The 20,084-nt window shown below is 36.6% G+C and overlaps 1 protein-coding gene across 1 annotated transcript; it reads right to left on the bottom strand.

The window, feature by feature from the left end:
- Positions 1–2,240: 2,240 nt before the first annotated feature.
- Positions 2,241–19,824, bottom strand: LOC576495 (cytosolic 5'-nucleotidase 3). The gene is made up of 7 exons (XM_776797.4): positions 19,569–19,824; positions 12,808–12,906; positions 11,890–11,959; positions 10,287–10,419; positions 9,435–9,687; positions 6,833–7,033; positions 2,241–6,149 (listed from the first exon to the last, which is right to left on the bottom strand). Exons 1-7 carry the CDS (start codon positions 19,686–19,688, stop codon positions 6,048–6,050), a joined length of 978 nt encoding a protein of 325 aa, XP_781890.2. The 5' UTR covers positions 19,689–19,824; the 3' UTR covers positions 2,241–6,047.
- Positions 19,825–20,084: the final 260 nt, after the last annotated feature.

The following is a 20,084-nucleotide window of genomic DNA, read 5'->3' as shown; positions in this document are numbered from 1 at the left end:
ACAGGTACAGGATGGTTCCTGTATTAAGCCTATGGAATTAAGAGAATGCAGTAGACATCGGGTTAAGAAAATATAAACACAGACTGGATCTTTTTAAGCCCTCTGCACACCACACAACGGTCCTGCGATCTGATTTTGTGAAAAAAATGCAATTGTATTAGTTAGGAAATGTAGTCTCCAGTGTTCACAGTAACGTTTTTAGTCTTCTTTGCCAAGACAGAGTGTATTATACAACTCACTCCTTGATCCTAATCAAATGTCGGTCAAACACAGTCATGTACGATTCTTTTACTAAGACTATATCCAATGTTTTTTCATGAAAAAGTCTACAATAAATTTGTCGAGTTCTATCCAATGATTTTTAAGTAAGCGATACACAGCAGTGCGTGTAGAGATGGGTGAATACATGAGTATTTGAGCTCTGTCGTGTGGAGGTAAAGCTTAAGTAAGCCTATTAAACCTGGAATTTATTTGTCAGCGATTATTATTGAATAACATACAAATAATGCATATTTTAATTCATTCATTAAATGATCCGTCTTGATATAATTTATTTTAACATCAGATATTCAACAAGGATCTAGCTAGGAGTTTTGTTGTATAAAACAAATGATGCATATTTTAATTTCTTCATTAAACAATCCATCCACTCTTTATTGAGGTTTATGCACCTATTGTTCTTGGCCTGATTGCTTTGTATGATATAGATAGCCCAAACTTGAGTGTGGATAGATCATATAATGAATTCACATGCATCATTTGTATAATATCACCTCAGCTGATATGTCTGTACACATATTTGAACACTGTCTGTTGGTTAACTATTACCATCACCTGGTTTTACCAACAGGAACTTTAAAGAAAAATGAAACTCTTTGGGAAGTACATGAAGTTCTTTGCATTTTTTAAAAAGTAGGTTACCTTACATGTTCATCAGAGAACATACATTTTTTATGAAATATGCTTGTGTTGAGAAAGAAAGTTCTTGTTCAGTTATAGAGTTACCATTTGTTTGTCACATATCATGCAGTATGTGCTCAATATTCATGCCACCTATTTTTAATCCACCATGAAGTCGTAACATACTATGTCTGATTTCCGTCCTTTTTCTGTACATTTTTTTACAGTGTTTTAACATGACGAATGAACAAGTAAATATGAAGACAACTACAATTTTGCTTCGTTATTTGTTTGTTTGTTTGTTTGCTTTACTTTAGAGTGGTGTGTTTTAGTTACGACTGGCACTTTGTGATAATTGGATATGAGAGAGAGAGAGAGACAGCGAAACAGAGGGAGGGAGAGAGAGGGAGAGAGGGAGAGAGAGAGAGAGAGAGAGAGAGAGGGAGGGAGAGAGAGAGTAAGAGAGAGTAGTTAAGAAACGGATATGGATTAAGATGAATGACATGCTAGCAAGACTTTGAGATATGAAAGTATGATGCAAGTAGGCATGCTTTGGAATGCCCATTTCTAGGCTAATGATTTGGAACAAAAGATAGATGAAAAATATTTTCAGAGATGAAAATGTCAAAAGCCATATTTGCTGTGCTGTTTTTTCCCTATTTTAAAACTACCGGTAGTTATAAACTACTGTATTTTGATCATGAGAGAGGAGAATGAAGATATGAAAGTATGATGCAAGTAGGCTTGCTTTGGAATGCCCATTTTTAGGCTAATGATTTGGAACAAAAGATAGATGAAAAATATATTCAGAGATGGAAATAGTCAAAAGCCATAATTGCTGTGCTGTTTTTTCACTATTTTAAAACTAGTTAAAAACTACTGTATTTTGACTAAGCTAGCCAAGACTGTATTCAAACATGCTGTATGAGCAGAGCTGCCAACCTCCAGAACAGAAAATCAGTAATCACAAGGCTCAAAATCAGTAATTTGGGGTATAAATCAGTAATTTCTTATGCGGCGCTATGAATCTAAAAAAACGACACGCCAACACTGCACGGACGCATGATTATCTGAAATTTTTGGTGATTTTACTCACACAAAGATGTTAAGTATTGAATTTCAGGTCATCACAACACAGTTTATCATGAAAAATGGCTCCTATTCACAGCACTCGCTACGATTTTTTTTAATTTTTTTTTTAAAATCCGTAATTTGAGACAACATTCCGTAATGGTCGTTAATTTCCGTACCAATTACGGGAAATCCGTACTAGTTGGCAGCTCTGTATGAGTATAGAGTACATTCTGTGACACAAAGAAACACATTTAGCAATCAAAACATTGCATAAAGAAGTGAAACAAGTTTATTCTGACCCAAATTTATCTATATATTAAGATAAATATACAAAATGTAGAGAATGACATATACATGTTTACAAACACATCAATGACTATGTAACTGTACAGTAGTGGAACTTATAAACAGCTTTGCATAGCATTAGAAGATTGTGGAAATAAAACATTGTCAATATAATTTGATGATTGAATCAAGGGTCATAAGGCTATTTATAAGTACACACAATATTAAAAAAGTTGCACCTGCAAACACTTCTTAGATACCCATGTCACGATTGGTACGAGACCGTTAAAAAAAATGGCAGAGGTGCTCTCTATCTTTTTTTCATGATTATGATAGCTGAAGATACATTGAAGTTACAGCTTTACAAACAACAATCTATGAGAATAGGAAGGTATTGGAAAAGATATATTTTTCTATCTTAAAAAATGAGATTCCAATACCAATCATCATATCAAAAATACTTTATTTTATATGATAGTAGTTTTAGGTCGTAGAAAGATATTCAAAATACGAACTTCAAATATTACTCTTGTATTTTGAAAGTTCAAATACACTCTCAAGTAACATAAAAGCAACTTGCATATATACTACTTGACTTGACCACAAAGAAGAGGGCCTGCAAGGCCGGAACCCGAGTCTAAATTGGGTTTTTGTGTGTGTGTGCGGTTTTAAGTTATTTTTTCTTTAACCAATAGTCCTTAGAAATTCAGGTGAATTTTTTTTCTTTTCAGGTTGATTTTGATACGTTCTAGCTATAGACAATTTTGTATTCATTTTTTTTTTTGGGGGGGGGGGGATGATAGGTACACTTTAACTATTCCAAATCGACTCATGTACTTGCCAAACTATGACATCATACTTATACCATTTAATAATACAGAAAGAAAAAAGAATTTCGGAAGCTAAAGTACTTAATATGTTAAATAGGGCATGGTAATTTCCAGGAAATGTTTGCAGCACACAATCAGCAATACATATTTTCATTGAAACTCTCCCTCAATTGCACATAGGGTAAAGAAGTGTCAGTTTTTGCTACCTTGTGCCATAAATAGCACTTGAAATAAATCTTTTATAGTTGTTTATACTTACTCAAGATGCATAATTCTTGTAATATTCTAAGCAAATATACAACTGAATTGCGTATTTAACTATTATTGATTTATGTTCATAATCTAAAAGTGGTTAACAACATATGCAAATGCAAATAATTCTTATACTTGAAAACTAATATTACATACCTATATCATTAAGAGAAGGTCATGAATCTGATGATGAAAAAATATATAAAACAGCAATTAATCCTTATCTTTCAACATGGACTTTGCCATTATTTGTGCGAATATATTATTCTATTTATATCTACATGCTAAAAAATGTTGTTTTTTTTATTGGAGGGGGGGTGGGGGGTGGGGGAAGCTGTTTTAAATGTGAGAAAAACCTGAAAACTTTCCACTTCATATCGACAACATTCTGTCATATTTGACCACAATAAAACAATAATGGTTGAAAAGGAAGATTTAAACACATAAAAATATGGAACACGACAACAAAACACCACACAAACCGTTCTTATACAAATTAAAAATACTGATACGAATGGCATGCGATTTGTAAAATCATACTGTCTACATCATAACATTATATCTCATTTAATCAAGATCTTTGGTTGCAGATAATATTTCTCTTGAAAAGACTTGTCACCTTATAATGTGCATACTACTCTGTGCAAAGAGAATAAAATGAAAAAATAAAAAATAAGAATTATAATACGTATTGCCAGAAAAAAAAGAAAAAAAAAAAAAAAAAAAAAAATAATAATATATATTTACTGGTTCATAAGGTGGCAAGTAGGCCTTTGTGTATATGGGAGCTCATTTTCCAGAGAGAGTATAATAAAATATGAAAAATCCAAATAACAGCAGCAATTTTTTTTTATGAATTCAATAATTGCTATCGAAGTTATCAAACACAATATTTTTTCTCTTCTGACATCAACACCAACAGTATTTCAACCTGTGAAGAGTTCAAACCCCTTCTGTGCCCCAAAGTTGATAAAAAATTTACTCTCAAGGATTAAATTTAACTATATTGCTGGAGCTGATATCAAAATACAGCAACACACATTGAATTTGTAATTGAGTGATTTTGTCCTTCTTTTTGTCTGAATAAACACATTTACAAAGGCACATGTATCCATCTTAATCAAGAAAAATAATTAAGCACACAGAGGCAAGAGGACCAGGTTTAAATTAATAATTGTTTCTTTAAAAATTATCCTCAATCCCAATAAATATGATAAAATACTAAAAGTGCAATTTCTAACTAAATCTTCTAAATGAAAAAAGGAAATTAAAAAAAATAGTAAATCACCTAAAAACAGTTATGATTACCGGTACTATAACATACACTTTCATTCATTTCATGCACTTTGATGACAAATAAGAAATAAAACTTTCAGTAGCAGCAAAATGTATGAAAGATGTATCTACTCCTACTAAAATATAGCTAGCACTACATGCAATTTGCTTTTATACAAGCATCTATACTTCGTTTACACTTCTTTTCCTCACATATAAAAATATTGAATATTTACAAATATAATGCAGTGGGAAACCCTACTCATTCATTCATTTATTCATGTTTTTGATTGCTCTCTTTGTGTACTCAAAATGATTAATGAGCCCATAAACTAGCAAACAGATCAAGGTAACACCGGTCTTTTCTACATTTCTGCTAACTCTTGTTGCAAGACAATAAAGGATATCACTTCCCATGATTGCTTTTAATCATTGTAATCAGTTTTCAATCATTTCCAAACAGAACACTTAAGAAAATATCCTCTACATCTTTGATAGCACTGTCATGTTTGTTCACTTAAATTAGGTATAAATTAGTATCCATGGGGAATTCAGATATGTTTCAATAATATTCCAGCATAAACTATTAATCTAGCCCAAATTACCATCCTCGACATCCACAAGCTATAAAGAATTTCTATATCTCATGATTAATTATGAAAGAAAGTCAATATCTCCTAAAAATGATAAAAATGAACACGAGGTGCATTCACAAGTACATCCCCAGTAAAAACTTGATTTAGTGTACATACCAATAATAAAATCGCAATTTCAATGCCCTGTTGATTTGCATGTAGAAATTATAAAAACAAGCAGTACAAAGCATTGTTTCTAAATTCATTGAACATTGTTTAGTTTTGGTAAACACATACTTTTCAACAGAGCCTAACCTAGAATCTGGAGTACCATCATCAATGGGTTCAAATGTTTCATGTGGCTGAAGATTTGGGGAAAGGTGATAATCCTTTCTGCACCATGTTGGTAAAATCAATCTGGGCTAACTCAGTACTAGGGTCAACCCAGACTGGGCAGAAAACTGTTGCAGAGTTATCCAAGAGAGCTGAATCGATTGCAAACACTTGGTTAAAGTTTTGCATTAGTTACATTTCTCAGAACACCCAAACTGAAGATTATTTCATAGGAGTGTGTAAAATCTGATGCCCCCCCCCCCAAAAAAAAAAAAAAATCAAGAGGAAAATCAAGAAGACATGATATTTATGGTTATTTACAGGTCCAGTACGTAGCTTGCACTTCACCTCTTGAGACAATTTTTTTCACCAAGCGATACTGAGTTAGGCTGACCCTGGTAAAGTGAGACTGCAGGTGTGTAAGGATGAAATGGAGTTACTTTCTGTAGATGAAGACAAGAGTGTTCCATCTTTCTAGTCTCACGAGACGTGCTGTCATAGGTAATGACATGGATAATTATCCTTATAATACTTTCTGGAGGATGGCATTGGGCAAGTCCATTGTTTCATCTGATATTAGAACTATGTCAAAGCTGTCTTTGTATGATTCAAGGTTCTGATCAATCTGCAGGAAAAAAAGAGAAGAAAGAAAAATCCAGGATTAGAGGAAAATATATACATAGGTAACACTGACCTTATTAAATACATAATAGATTAGATTCAATAGTCCAGATGAGTTGCTCCTATTGTAATTAGCTGCACAATTTGGATTAAGTTTTTCTCCCTTAATCCTAAAATAACTTACATCAAAACGTCATTACCACATCAAATACCATTAATATTAACTTTACATCCACATTGATGTGATATTGTTCCTATAAATTATGAAGAATATAATTCTGAGCAAAACAAACAATACAATGACTATATTTTGTACTCAAATTGGCAGACAAACTCTTGTGATGTAAACTTTGTTACAGAAATGCACTAATTCAAGATGTACGGAATAAATAATATGACAATCATTGGACTAAGTTAAACAAAGTTCAGTCTCCCTTTCCATGGTTCTTTATTATTAAAACAGATAATGAGAGTTAAAGGCCATCTGTATTAGTGTACAGGAGGGATTAGTCCACCCTGCAAGGTCGCTGGACAAGTGGTTATCTCATCAAATGAGCTCTCAATTAACATAAGAAAAAGAAGATCATGGGGGACCAATGGTCACCGATTAGGCATTGTTTGTTATATAGAGGGCGCAATAGCTATAAGTAGTGCAGTGGGCCTTTAAAAAACCTCTTTGCTACTCACATGATCATTTAGGAAGCCAATGGTAAGAACATTCTTAGCCTGTGGCATGCCGTCTGCCATTGTCAGATCACCCAGTGTATCTCCTAGGAGGATGACGTTGGTTCTGTGTTTGTGACGCTCAAAGTATTCTGGATGATGGACAGCGACCTCATGCTTGTTGTACGTGTGGATCATTTCACCTTTGAACCCTACTAGGTTGTCCTGGAGATGAAGGGAATAGTGGGATAATGGAATGTTATTATATTGACAGTTAAACCTGTCTACAGCAACTGCCAAAGGGAAACACAAAAAGTGGTCTTTGCAGACAGGTTCCTTTAGTACATGTTTCAATGAGAAACTATTTTCAAGGGGAAAAAAATGTGCTTGTTGTAGACAGATGGTCTTTGTAGAGAGGTGGTCACTAAAGCAGGTTAGACTGTATTAAAACAACGGCGACAACAACAATGATTTTTGTTTGCCCAGGGAAGCCTCATTGGCATCAATGCTGTTCTTTCTGAGGGCCCTGCAATTATCATTACCCCAGCAATTGCCAGGTGCCCATTTACAGAACACCTGGGTAGAGAGCGGCAAATGTGGATTGTCTTGCCAAATGACGTTATAAGTCCTGGGATAGGATTCAAACCCCGATCAACCCTTGAATTGAAAATGAAAAAAATGAACAACTACATGTATATTACTACACCTCTACAAATAAATCTGACAGTGCACATATTGTTTGCTGGGAGAGGATCCCTTATTTAAGAAAGTATCAATGACACATCTGTGATACATACTTATTTATGAATACAGATCAACCAGTAAAAAGTTTGCTGACCTTTACAAGATTCAATGAGTGCTGCACACACACACACAATCTGTCCTTGCTTTTTCTTATATTGTACATGTAAAAACGAAAAAATTTCGATGCAATTCAGAACATCGATACTTAATTCACTGATGAAACAGTATTTTCTAAATTCAGAAAAGGGATTTGGCTGTTTGAAGAAGTCCTGACAAATTAATAATAATAGGACAAATCAGTTCTATTGACACCAGGGGGAATTGGAATGAAACATGAATCCCATTTTATCCCCTTTCGTAAGTTGCTTGACATTGAATTAGAGTTATGAAATGTTGTAGAGTGTACTTTGTACCCAAACAAACTCTTGCAACATAGTTTGGGAATTCCCACTATGCATGTGCAACATAACAGACTTACAAGACATTACTTAGTCTAAATTTAGAAGGCCCTAGAGATTTAAATCTGTCATGACTTAAACTCAAGGTACAAGTATTATGAATAACTGAGTACACAAGACTCAAGCAATGACATATATGCAAAAAAAAGTTATGATTTATGACAAGAAAGCATTTGCCAATTGAACCTTACAATAATAATATTTTAACGATTAAATGATAAAACATGTTGTTTGGAATCTGTTTTAAGAATGAAATGGAAATGAAGTAAGAATTAAACCTAAACTTCAATATAGTGTAAGCAAAGTAATTACAACGAATAAACACTTTTTGCAGTATATGTTCATTTCTTTTCAAGTTCTCAAGAACAATCATTGGTTTTTCTGAGAGGCTCCCCTATGATTGATATGATGTCCGATCACGATTGGCCAATTCTTGGCTTCATCTCCATCATCATGTTTTAGGACATGCACAGTCTCAGAGTTGGTGAAAATATCAAGCCAGGTCATGTTAAACCCTATGGTCACTATTCTAAGTGTCTAACAAGTCTACTGCAGTTTCCCTTGATTTGGGGGCAGTGGGTTGAGCACTTTAGTCCTGGGAACCATCATCCTCAGCTCGGGGTAGAGACTGTCAGGACAACTTTTGTATTTCACCTCTTATTTTTTATAAATTATTTCAGGTAAAACCATGATGAACAGTGTTTTGCCATTCATGGGTGTGGTGCAGATTAAGCACTATTGAACAGAAATGTTACATTTCTATTGTGTGTTACATTCCGGTGCCACTACCTTCTCCACATAACATACAGCTTTGTATAGAAAGTGATTGTCTTTTGTCCATTAGCTCTTTCTAGGCCTTGGTTGGTTCTATTGTAACCCGCTGGTGGATAGGATCTCAATAGAGTATTGTCAAGACTTAATCTTAGCTGGGATTACAGTCCTATGTATGAAGTAGTCGTTACTGAACATGTGGGTTTGTAATAGGGCAAAATGAAGTGAAAATGAACATGAAAGGAGGTGAAGGGGGAGGGGGCGGGGTAATCAAGAGTAGATTCAGGCCACTCATTTTTTACGGAATGAGCTAGGAGTCAAAATATAACTACATTCTTAGTTGGCATGTACTTTATTCAATGTGCTGTGAGTACCATACATAAATTTGGAAAGCAATAACCCCAAGCAGATTATGATATCCAGAATAATTGGCATCATAGTGCAATGATGCTGGATAACGAGAACATGCTCCTGGGGCCTGTTTCACAAAGCCTTTTTTCAATGACAAATGACAAATATCGGTGACAAATCTGCTGATAACCAATCAGAAGCAAGGATTTCAGTAGCTTATAACAAAAACTGTCATTTGTCACTGATGACAAGTTTTGTGAAACATCCCCAGATATCTTCCTGTCCTTCCCAATTTTGCTTACCTGTTCATCAAAGTCCATGAAATTTGAAACAATCTGCATATTTGGAAAGAACTTTGAGAACTGAGTGATGGCTTCGGCTAGGACATCCCCTATTCCTGCAGAGAATACAAGGCAAGGTACATCAGCGTCATTAAGCTGCTTGAAGAGCTTTGTGCTGCCTTCCCTTAGCACCATGCCTGATTTGGCAATCATCTCTTTCAGGTCTGCTCGCTTGAGGCCAGCATCCACTAGCAGATTATGTGCACTTGTCCACCTAACAAGAGAAAAGATAAACACATATCACAATCACATTCTAGGGGGTGTTTCACAAAGATCCTAAGATGAACTTATCTCTAAGTTGGACTTAAAAATTATGGAAAGCCGTTAGCATCTATGAAAATATTTTGTAAAAGCTATTTTAAAAGGCATAAAATCTTGATTCAAATCATTCATATTGTCTATTATCAAGGAGATCTCATGTTCTTGGTGTGGAATTCATAAAAACACCTAAAATACTTGAATTTTCACTTCTCAATATATTTTATTTTAAGGCTACAAATGGCTCTCCATAATATTTAAGTCCAACTTAGAGTTAAGTTTGACTTGGGATCTTTGTGAAACACCCCCCCCCCCCCCCCAGGTCATGGATCCCTTTCTGTTTCAACAAGTTTATGAGACATCTTCATAGATGAACTTTCAAGAGTCAAATTTAGAGTTTCAATGCTTTTTTGTTCTTCCATTTATAGATTGGTGAACACCCTTCCCTCCAAACGTCATGCAAGATTTGTCATTCTTGGTATAAGACACTTCAATCTGGTATCTGGTATTGATTCCCCCTCCACCCTGTAATCTGTGTGTATTGGTCTTACTTACCATTCTACCATGAGGTTATATTTCTCATCAATAGAAAGATTATTGGAAAACTCAAGAGGTAAGTATTTAGCTCGTAGCTTGTTTGCTTTGTCCCTGTAGCTTTCTGGCAGAGCTGGGCAATCATCTAAGACACCTGCATTCAAAAAAGACCATGCACTAAAAAATAAACATCTCTGGCATAACAAATCATTCAATGGCTGTTTCTGGATGTGAATAAAACATCAATTAGCTCCATGTATTACAGAATTATAATTATGATACCACTGATAGAAATATATGAAAGGAAATCCCTCTAAAGGTGGCATCTTCACAAATTAAAGTGACGCTTCTAAAGGAAGTTCAATTGACATGATCCATCCAATGTTGACTATTACATAATGCAAGGAAGAACAATTAGTCTGATCTAAGAAGATAAGTCCTATTCAGACATGACTTGATTAACCACCACCTCAACAAACTACTGTGTTATAAACCCGGTGCCAGTACAGTTCATACCAGCTTAGTGTACAGTACACATGATAATTACTTGGGGATGTTTCGCAAAATAAAGGGGTCATATTCAGGGATGTGGGCAGATGTTTCTATTAATGTTCCATTTTTCTAGAGGGTATTTCTTGATTTAAAGAGCAAGATACTTAGCAAGAAAGGGTCATATATTTGCAAATCTGCAAAAAGGGGGTCATGTTCGACTGCCCTAATGATCATACTGCTACCCCTTTGAATAAAAATTGATATCACCGGGGTGGCAAAAAGTGAATGGCAAGGCAATGTAATAGCATGAAAAATGATATCTGCCGGCACTAGCGGCCCCTACGGGTAGTCCCTGATCTGTCAATAAGATACTAAAATGTGATGTTCACTAAACCATATACCGGTAAGTCTTGCTGCTGTGTTAATAATGCAGACATGTCAGAATCATATTCAACTTGTCCTGGTAGTCATGGGTTGCTGGGAGCCGGAGCGATGTTTACTCATGTACTTTAAAGGTAATACAAAGTTTTGGGAAATTTTGAAAATTGGGTGGACAGTGATTCTTTACAATTTTGATATCACCTGTGGATGTATTTTAGACACTAGAAATTTAGCCTCTAAAACACTTCTGCTTTCGAGAAAAATTGAATATAAAAATTTACCAGTGCTCCCGGTAAATTTTGATAAATTTCAAATAGCGCCTACGGCCTTCAATGGTAGGCGGTCAATTTTAGTCAAGAAACATAGTTTTATAGCTTAATTAATATCTTGACCTTGAGTTGGAGCTATACAACACAAGGAGTTTATAATTTACAATTTTATAACTTTAGACTCGATTTCAACCGCGACAACGATCACTGAATATTGTAGGATGCATACATGTACACTGTATGCTTCCAATATGTTCATTTGAATCAAATTCATGACCCTATACCAAAACTTTGTATTACCTTTAACACTGTTAACACCCTTCTGACTCTTGGCACAATACCATGTTTTGTCTACATTTCTATCGTAAGTAACACCAATGGTAAACATATTTTTCTTTAAAATGAAAGCAAGAATCACACCTCCTCCCCAATTATACTTCTTAATTGGTCAGTTCAAACAATGGGGGTCAAGTTCTACTTACCATGGCATGTGGGTACCTTCCTGTCTTCAAACATGAACCTTGTTATCGTCCTGTCAAAGTCTGACACAACCTGAACAATGAAAGACAATCAGACAAAGTACATATTTACACTGTCCAGAATGACCCCATGGACCACATATCCACAGATCTTTTAAAGTGATACTGAGGTGATTAACTTTCTGCCCTAACATAATTATTGTTGGCTATCTCATGGCCAACTTGCCAACAGTACATGCATTACCCAATACCTAATTCCCACTTCACAGACAGAGGACGTGATGCGAGAAACCAACAGCGCAGCTCGGGAAGCAGTGAGTTAAGAGACCATACTGCTACAGCTGACCTGAGATGGCCCTTGGGGGGGGGGGGGGGGGGGGCGGGGGGAGGGGTGTGGGGGTTTGCGATAGTGCTTCTAGTACAGTATAGCTTCAAGCAAGGAGACTAGGAGAGGTCCCACTTACATATATGTGCATTTTAGAATTATCTATTATCATCCAAAAGTGAAGGTGCTTCATGAATAGTCTTTGTATCTTCATTTGAAAAGACTACTGTAATCAAGAAATGCACAGGTGGTGGAAACATGAATCATGATACATTAACTTCAAAGGGTACAAAACACCTAACACAATCATAAGTGTACAGCTGGAATACTGTAATGAATAGAATCTAATTGTTTTCTTTTTCTTTTGAATAAATGAATAAACTTTATCAAGCATTTCATACATATGTAGGTTAATGTCCATGCCTTTCTATTGCCACATACATTCTGTTATTAAAGACAACAGCGTATTAGCTATAGATTTCCCCTCAAAATCAACATTTCAAACTAAACCCTTAGATACATGCATGCACATTCTCAAAGGCATACAGGTAGTACAATTTAAAGATAAGTCCAAAGAATCAAGATATGAACTCTACCTGTAGGTTGCCATGCCCATCTTTGATGAGCTCTGTGACAATCCTTTCTACTCTCTCAGGATCTCGTATATGAACATGCTTCATCTGGAACTCTTTGATCTAAAACAAACACAAACAAAAGATCAATGAATAATCAATATTTGGGTATCTTGTACACAAAATGAAGGATGGGTCTTAAACAGTGTAGTGACAGAGAGGGGGAGAGGGGGAGAGGGGGGAAGGGGGGAGAGGGGGGATAATGGGGAAAGAGAGAGGAGATGAAAGGGAAGCGGAGAGGGGATTGAAAGGAGAGGGGAAGGGGAATGGGGAGAGGGGAAAGGGAGGGGAGAGGGGAAAGGGAGGGGAGAGGGGAAAGGGGAGAGGGGAAAGGGGAATGGGGAGGGGAGGGGAGAGGAGAAAAAAAGAGGGGAGAGGAGAAAGGGAGGGGAGAGGGGAAAGGGAGGGGAGAGGGGAAAGGGGAGAGGGGAAGGGGGAATGGGGAGGGGAGGGGAGAGGAGAAAGGGAGAGGAGAGGGGAAAGGGAGGGGAGAGGGGGGGGGGGGGGGGAGGGGGAGAGGGAGGATAATGGGGAAAGAGAGAGGAGATGAAAGGGAAGCGGAGAGGGGATTGAAAGGAGAGGGGAAGGGGAATGGGGAGAGGGGAAAGGGAGGGGAGAGGGGAATGGGGAGAGGGGAAAGGGAGGGGAGAGAGGGGAAAGGGGAGAGGGGAAAGGGGAATGGGGAGGGGAGGGGAGAGGAGAAAGAGAGGGGAGAGGAGAAAGGGAGAGGAGAGGGGAAATGGAGGGAAGAGGGGAAAGGAGAAGGGGAAAGGAGAAGGGGAGGGGTGGTATGGATTGGTAGAGAGGAGATGAAAGGGAAGCGGAGAGGGGATTGAAAGGAGAGGGGAAGGGGAATGGGGAGAGGGGAAAGGGAGGGGAGAGGGGGAAGGGGGGAGAGGAGAAAGGGAGGGGAGAGGAGAAAGGGAGGGGAGAGGAGAAAGGGAGGGGAGAGGAGAAAGGGAGAGGAGAGGGGGAAGGGAGGGAAGAGGGGAAAGGGGAGAGGGGAAAGGGGAATGGGAGGGGAAAGAAAAGGGGAGGGGAAGTGGAAGGGGAGGGGGAAGGGGAAAGGAGAAGGGGAGGGGTGGTATGGATTAGTAGAGGAAAGGGTATATAATTGATGTCCCCAGATTGGCAGAAAAAGGGAAAGAGGTAAGAGAGTGAAAAGAGAAAATGAAAAGAAGATCAAAAATCATAAAACCCTTTCCCAACTCCCTACCCTCACTTTATGCACCCCCCCCCCCCCTCTCCCACCCAAAGACGTCATTGCCCCACTGTAAATGCCTAGATTTATACTGAGCACATGTATCTACTACATAAAGTGATCATATGCAAGATATACCAAATGTAAGGTCTAAAGATGACAAGTGATCATTTCTTTTCAACCTAAATGGAACGGATAAAGGATATAGCCCAAAAGAACATTCAATATCTTTTATCCCCTCTCTCTCCTCCCCCCTCATTTTCCAGATTTGGCTCTCTCTCTCTCTCTCTCTCTGCAACAGTCTCTTTCTCATTATAAAATCTTTACTTTGTTTCCTCCCATCTTCTTTAAAATACAGACATTTCAAACTCTTATCCTTCACTTTTGCCTACTATATAGTACTTTATTCATCATCATTGTTTTTCCCCCTTACAAAAATTACATAATAATTGGAAAATGTATGTAAATGTATGTACATAAAGTGACTTACATTTGCAGCTATGCCACAGGCTACATTTTGTAAAGTAAATAAACAATATCAAAATATTTTGATTTCCATAATTGGACTAAGGGCGCGTCATGCTTGATTTTGAAGGCAGAATGAGCGATTTGTAACGCTCATCGTAAACGCTCATCATAATCGCAGTTCCACGGTGCACTGTTCATGCTCACTTCTCCAGGCAATTCTCCTTGGGTGGCCTTCAGCTGGATTCGCAAACCTGTGTGCGCATGCTACGTAGACCCACTAGAGGTCAGTGCGTTGACCCCATTTAAACACGTTTACAAATTGTAAACGCATCTTTTTGTGAGTTTACGATCGGCGATCATGATCGCCGTTTTTCGGTGATTCTACAAAAGTGAGCATGAACGCAACCGTGTTTTAAACTAAACGCGCAACAGTTGCCTGATTCTGGCCGTCAAAATCAAGCATGAACGCGCCCTTAAACATGTGTGCTGCATGGAAGTAAAAAAAAAAGAAAAACAAGATGTTGTACACATATTTTTTTCCAGATAATAAACCTTTTATTGGCAACGTCAGTGCAGGACCAGTGTGATTTTTAACACATTGCAATACACCAAAAAAGAACAAAAAACAAACAAAGCTTTGCTGCATATTTATAAACATCTATAATTCTTTTCAATCTACACTGAGATTTATCATAAACATAGCAGATGATATTGTGGGGAATTCCAGGTTTAATGCTAATCAAGTATAGTAGCACTCATGCTGCTACAGGTATGATGCAATGAAAAATGTGCAAACATAAACAAATACTGGATATTGCGCGATACAGTTCCAAATATAGGACATTCAATTCCTTCCCCTCAAGTGGAACAGGAACAATAAACTCCTTTTAAAAAAAATCTGCAACTCATGTTTAAGCATTGATATCTCTATTGTTATTTGTTACTATATTATCATACTTAAATTTGACAGCCTTTTCACACACAGCTAAAATTCTATAAACATGATTAGTATAAACGTGTTTGAAACGTGTTTAAACTAATCACGAGCCTTTCACACACAGAAATTTCGTTGCGATCGTTAATCGTTTCGTGATTAACTAATAACTACTGCTCGTACAATGCGCAGTAGTGCCATTGCGCATTGAAGGTCAGGTCATATCAAACAGAGTGGTCGCTCCATCCAGTTTAAACACGTTTAAACACGAAAAACCTTTCACACACAAAATGTCAAGCTCTTTAGATACAAACTTCGTATCGGCAGCCTGCTTTTAGGGGCGTATGCATCGCGACATCGTATCTATCCCAACATCGTATAAACGATGTTCACACTGGGAAAATTTTCTATAAACATGTTTAAAACTGTTGAGTGATTCTAATCATCTCTGGAAATGATGAATTTTAGCTGTGTGTGAAAAGGCTGTTGGTATCATTGAAAGCCTGTTTATTTCCCTTTACGCCCTACTTGTAATGACGATTTAACACAGAATGTGCAGTACACCGTTTACAATGACGCCCTATTTTTGATGATGATTTTATTATGGAATGTGCAGTACACATGAATATGGGGCCAAGTCAAAAGTGAAATGTTGCAAAATGTATTGTTATTGTCAAGTTGTCAACAGTGAAATCCAAATTCAAGTATGACAATAGTAATAGTATAGTAACAAGAGAGATATCAACGCTCAAACTTGAATTGCACAACCCTTTTTGATGTGGTTATGTCAAATGATATACCATGACTAGATTTGAATTACATACACAATCCTGCAAGTAAAAAGTAGGAATCTTATTAAATACACCATGCACTTTCATATGATAGGCCTACTGTACACTTGATCCATTTCGTTTTTTGAATGTAAATTTAGGATTTACTTTTTCAAAATGATAATATAATGCAACATAAGTAAAAGAAATTAAATGATAAAAAGGGAAGGGTAATCCTGCCCCATACATTTCTGCTCTTTCTTAACCAGAACAATGTTTTCTACTAACAAAGACAAATGTACAATTGTACATATGATTGTATCAGTTGATAATCTATATAAAAGTAGTTGACTGTATACAAGGATATAACGCAGTCTGTATAAGCTTTAAAACAAAAAAACTTGTGCCATTCTTTCATTTTTATATTCTTATAAACCCTACAATGTTATTTATTCTTAGTAAGTTGGGGCTAGTTTTTCAAAACTGTCATAAGTCCAAATCCTTGCAATGGACATCCCATAGAAACGTGTTTTTATTCTATTTCAATGGGATGCCCACTGTTTTGAGAAGCAGCCCCCCTGTACCCCAACCAATGTTGCATTGTTCGAAATCAATGACCTTTATCACCTTGAGGTCAAAAGGAACATGTTACCCTTTCCTTGACCTACACATGCTTGTATTTAAGTGATCATACAAAGACAGGATATACTAAAGAGGAAGTTTGATTTAAAATTAGCAGCTTTAAACAATGGTTATGAACCCCGATCACATGTACTTTTAAATGTTCAGGGGCTTATAGTGGGGGTATGGCCTTCAGTGTACCAATCATCAATGTTCACACGTTTTGCTCTTGATATAATTAGTTCCGTAGTACTGTATTTAAAATATAAGCTTCAAATATTACTTCTACAAAGAGATACAGTGCATTGCAATTTAAATACACTCCCAGCGAACCTTAAAATGTCCAATCGAGTAGACTCGTTAATGCATGCGTTCACATTCCCATAGAAAACTGCACGCACGGAACCCGAGACGGTTGACGGGTTCAATGCGAGGCAGGGGTTTTATAATATCCTTAATTTCTTTATACTCCTTATCTGTTGACCTATAGCACGCCATGAAAGTATTTTGGAGGTAAATTTTAAACATTTTAGCAAAACATTTTATTTTATTTATTTATTTATTTGTTTATTTATTTTTATTTATTTATTTATTATTATTATTATTATTATTATTATTATTATTATTTTTTTTTTTTTTTGGGGGGGGGAGGTGATTGGTTCAATCTAACACTTTGTGGTATGTGGATTCTGCCATTATATTGTACACAAGAATAATCCCTGTAAAGCGCTTAGAGACATTTGTATAAAGTGCTTTATAAAAATTAAATATTATTATTATTATTATGACAATTGCTCCAAGGTAAATTTCAAACACATTTACCAAATTCCTACGGTGAACTCTGGACTCAACATTATATGTAACTCCACCAACCTTAAATCTAACCTAGAACCCCATTGAGGTAATAATGACAGCTACATGTACACACTTATAAAGTTTGATTCTACATCTTACATGTATATGTGAATTTCACACTGATTTCAGATGATCAATTACATCTCACACAGAATAATGATAGATTTTTTTATTCCTCGAAGCAATCCAAGCCCATGGCAATATTTTTGTTATTACGTTTCTTCTGAATTTTAATAATTATTGATATCTATCATACATGCTGCAATCTGCAAATTCAAAGGTGCATACATGTACAGCATACTGTAGCTGCAACTCTATTTTTCAGATCTTTATTCAGCCTTGACTTTCAAGCAATTGATTTGCATTTAATGAATAAACACTCATATGGACTCATTATTTTGACCTCTTTTGTTTGTGTATAATATGGTCTGACTTTGTCTTTTCAGACTGTAATATTCTGAAACTGAAACGATTCATTGAATAGTTTTCTAACCTTTCAATCAGTTTTAGTCTAGAGTTTTATCAATATTTTGCTGTAAATTTGATTATAACAGACTTCGACAAATTTGGGTAGAATGTGAGAAATATCAATACATACAATGTATGTTGATCAACACTGATCAAACTAAGTTTCTATTTCAATCATGTCACTTGTAAATTTGTTGTTTATCAATTCAATTGTTTAATAACGATCAGGCTAATTAATATTTTTATGAAAAGATCTAACATAAACCACCAGCAAGTTACATGTATCTACACAAATTTGGGTTAACTTACATGTACATGTATATCAAAGGTTTATGACGTTAGGCCAAGCCCACAAGGTGACAAGCTATAGTATGAATCTTTTTTCGTCCTTCAGATGGTGACATAAACTAAAAGTTCGGTCCCCAGACGTAAATAATCATATCTGATTGATATAACTTTTAATAACAACGATTCATCCATGTTGTATCGTCGATTCAACATGGCGAAGAGAAAGTATGCATGCGCGGTAGCGGCGCGGCAATATCAATATTCTTGATATAGAGCGCCGTTTGCTCGAACTGTTGAATATGCACGAGGTTGAGAAGGGCTCTTTTTCTTCCATTCATGCATATTCAGCAATTTTGAGTAAACGGCGCTCTATAGCAATAATATTCATTAAATTTGCTGCGCCGTTACCGCGCATGCGTAATTTCTCCTCACCATATTGAATCGACGATACAACATGGATGAATCATTGGGTTAGGACAAAGAATCCCCCTTTTTCCCATCAAAGACTTTTTCAAATTATAATTTCAAGTGGTTGGAACGATGCCCAGAGTTGAAAAACATTGTAGATCTAGATCTAGGTCAAAATTGTAATTACTACCTCTTTACATTTCGAAAAAGGTGACCCAACCTGCTGTTTGAATCGTTTCCCTGTACGACTACGAGCTCTGGATGGCGTCAGAGCTCCAAGGAGTTTTAGACCAAGTAGAATTTAGACCAAGTCACCAAGAAGATAGACCTGGAAGCTCGACTGCTGTCTCAGCATTCTTCCAGTATTTGCGGTAAAGGTAGAGGTAAAAATAAAGCCAGGCCCAAGGGAAGGCCATCGGGCAACATGGGTAAGGACAGGTAAAATTCACATCATGATCGTGATCATGTTTTTGTTAAAAAATAAATCAACGTTTATCATGTTTATGTTTATAGTCAGTAAAATTATTATTTTTTTGTTAACAAAACAAGTCGCGGCGTGAGTGGCCTCCGTGCACATAGCCTACAAATACAAGGACGCAACACAGCTAAGCCAGCCAGCGGCCAGGCCAGGCTCCGGTCAATGCCATGTTTACAAGTCGCTGCGCTGAGATGAGCTGAGCGTTTAGTTTTAAGTTCAGGGTGATACACATACCATGTAGTTAATGACAGCCTTTTTTGTTTTACTCCTCGACATGTAAGCTGCTACAGCTACAGCACTAGCAGCAACCACTCCTCCAGCTAACACCATTTTAACCGTAGATGAACGCCACATTTTGACAGGCTAAAACCAATGCAATGTTGATAATCAGAAGCTCTGAAAAATAGCTGTGCACTTGTCCTCTTTCGCTCAGCTTTATTCTTGAACAGCTGATTGATATAGCTAGCTTGGCTGTCATGTCATCATCAACCGAAAAAATAAATAGCCTTCATTGAACACAAGATGGCGCTATACCGGATCGATCTCATCGATCTCGTATCTGCAACACTGCGATGAAACCAAGTAACATTGGAGGCGGTATAATATATACCGTGAAAATAAATTCACAAAACATATCACAGGTCGTCGCAGCTGTTATGTCTGACTATAAAAAAATGATAATTATAATTAAAGAATGAAAAATTATCAAAAATAGATATTGAAACATCTAGCAAATCAGTTTAAACCTGA

The sequence above is a fragment of the Strongylocentrotus purpuratus genome, unplaced genomic scaffold (assembly GCF_000002235.5).
Source record: "Strongylocentrotus purpuratus isolate Spur 01 unplaced genomic scaffold, Spur_5.0 spur5_scaffold_7, whole genome shotgun sequence".
NCBI classification, from domain to species: Eukaryota; Metazoa; Echinodermata; class Echinoidea; order Camarodonta; family Strongylocentrotidae; genus Strongylocentrotus; species Strongylocentrotus purpuratus.
Note: the sequence above shows the minus strand (reverse complement) of the source record. Positions and strands in the feature narration are given on the sequence as shown.

Bases quoted from the DNA above. Each gene is read 5' to 3' on its own strand.
- LOC576495 (XM_776797.4), bottom strand. From the start codon at position 19,688: ATGTGGCGTTCATCTACGGTTAAAATGGTGTTAGCTGGAGGAGTGGTT. The intron at 11,960-12,807 runs GTAGAGTTCATA...TTCATTGTTCAG, and splicing joins ATGGGCATGGCAACCTACAG to GTTGTGTCAGACTTTGACAG. The intron at 7,034-9,434 runs GTAAGCAAAATT...CTTCATCTCCAG, and splicing joins TCATGGACTTTGATGAACAG to GACAACCTAGTAGGGTTCAA.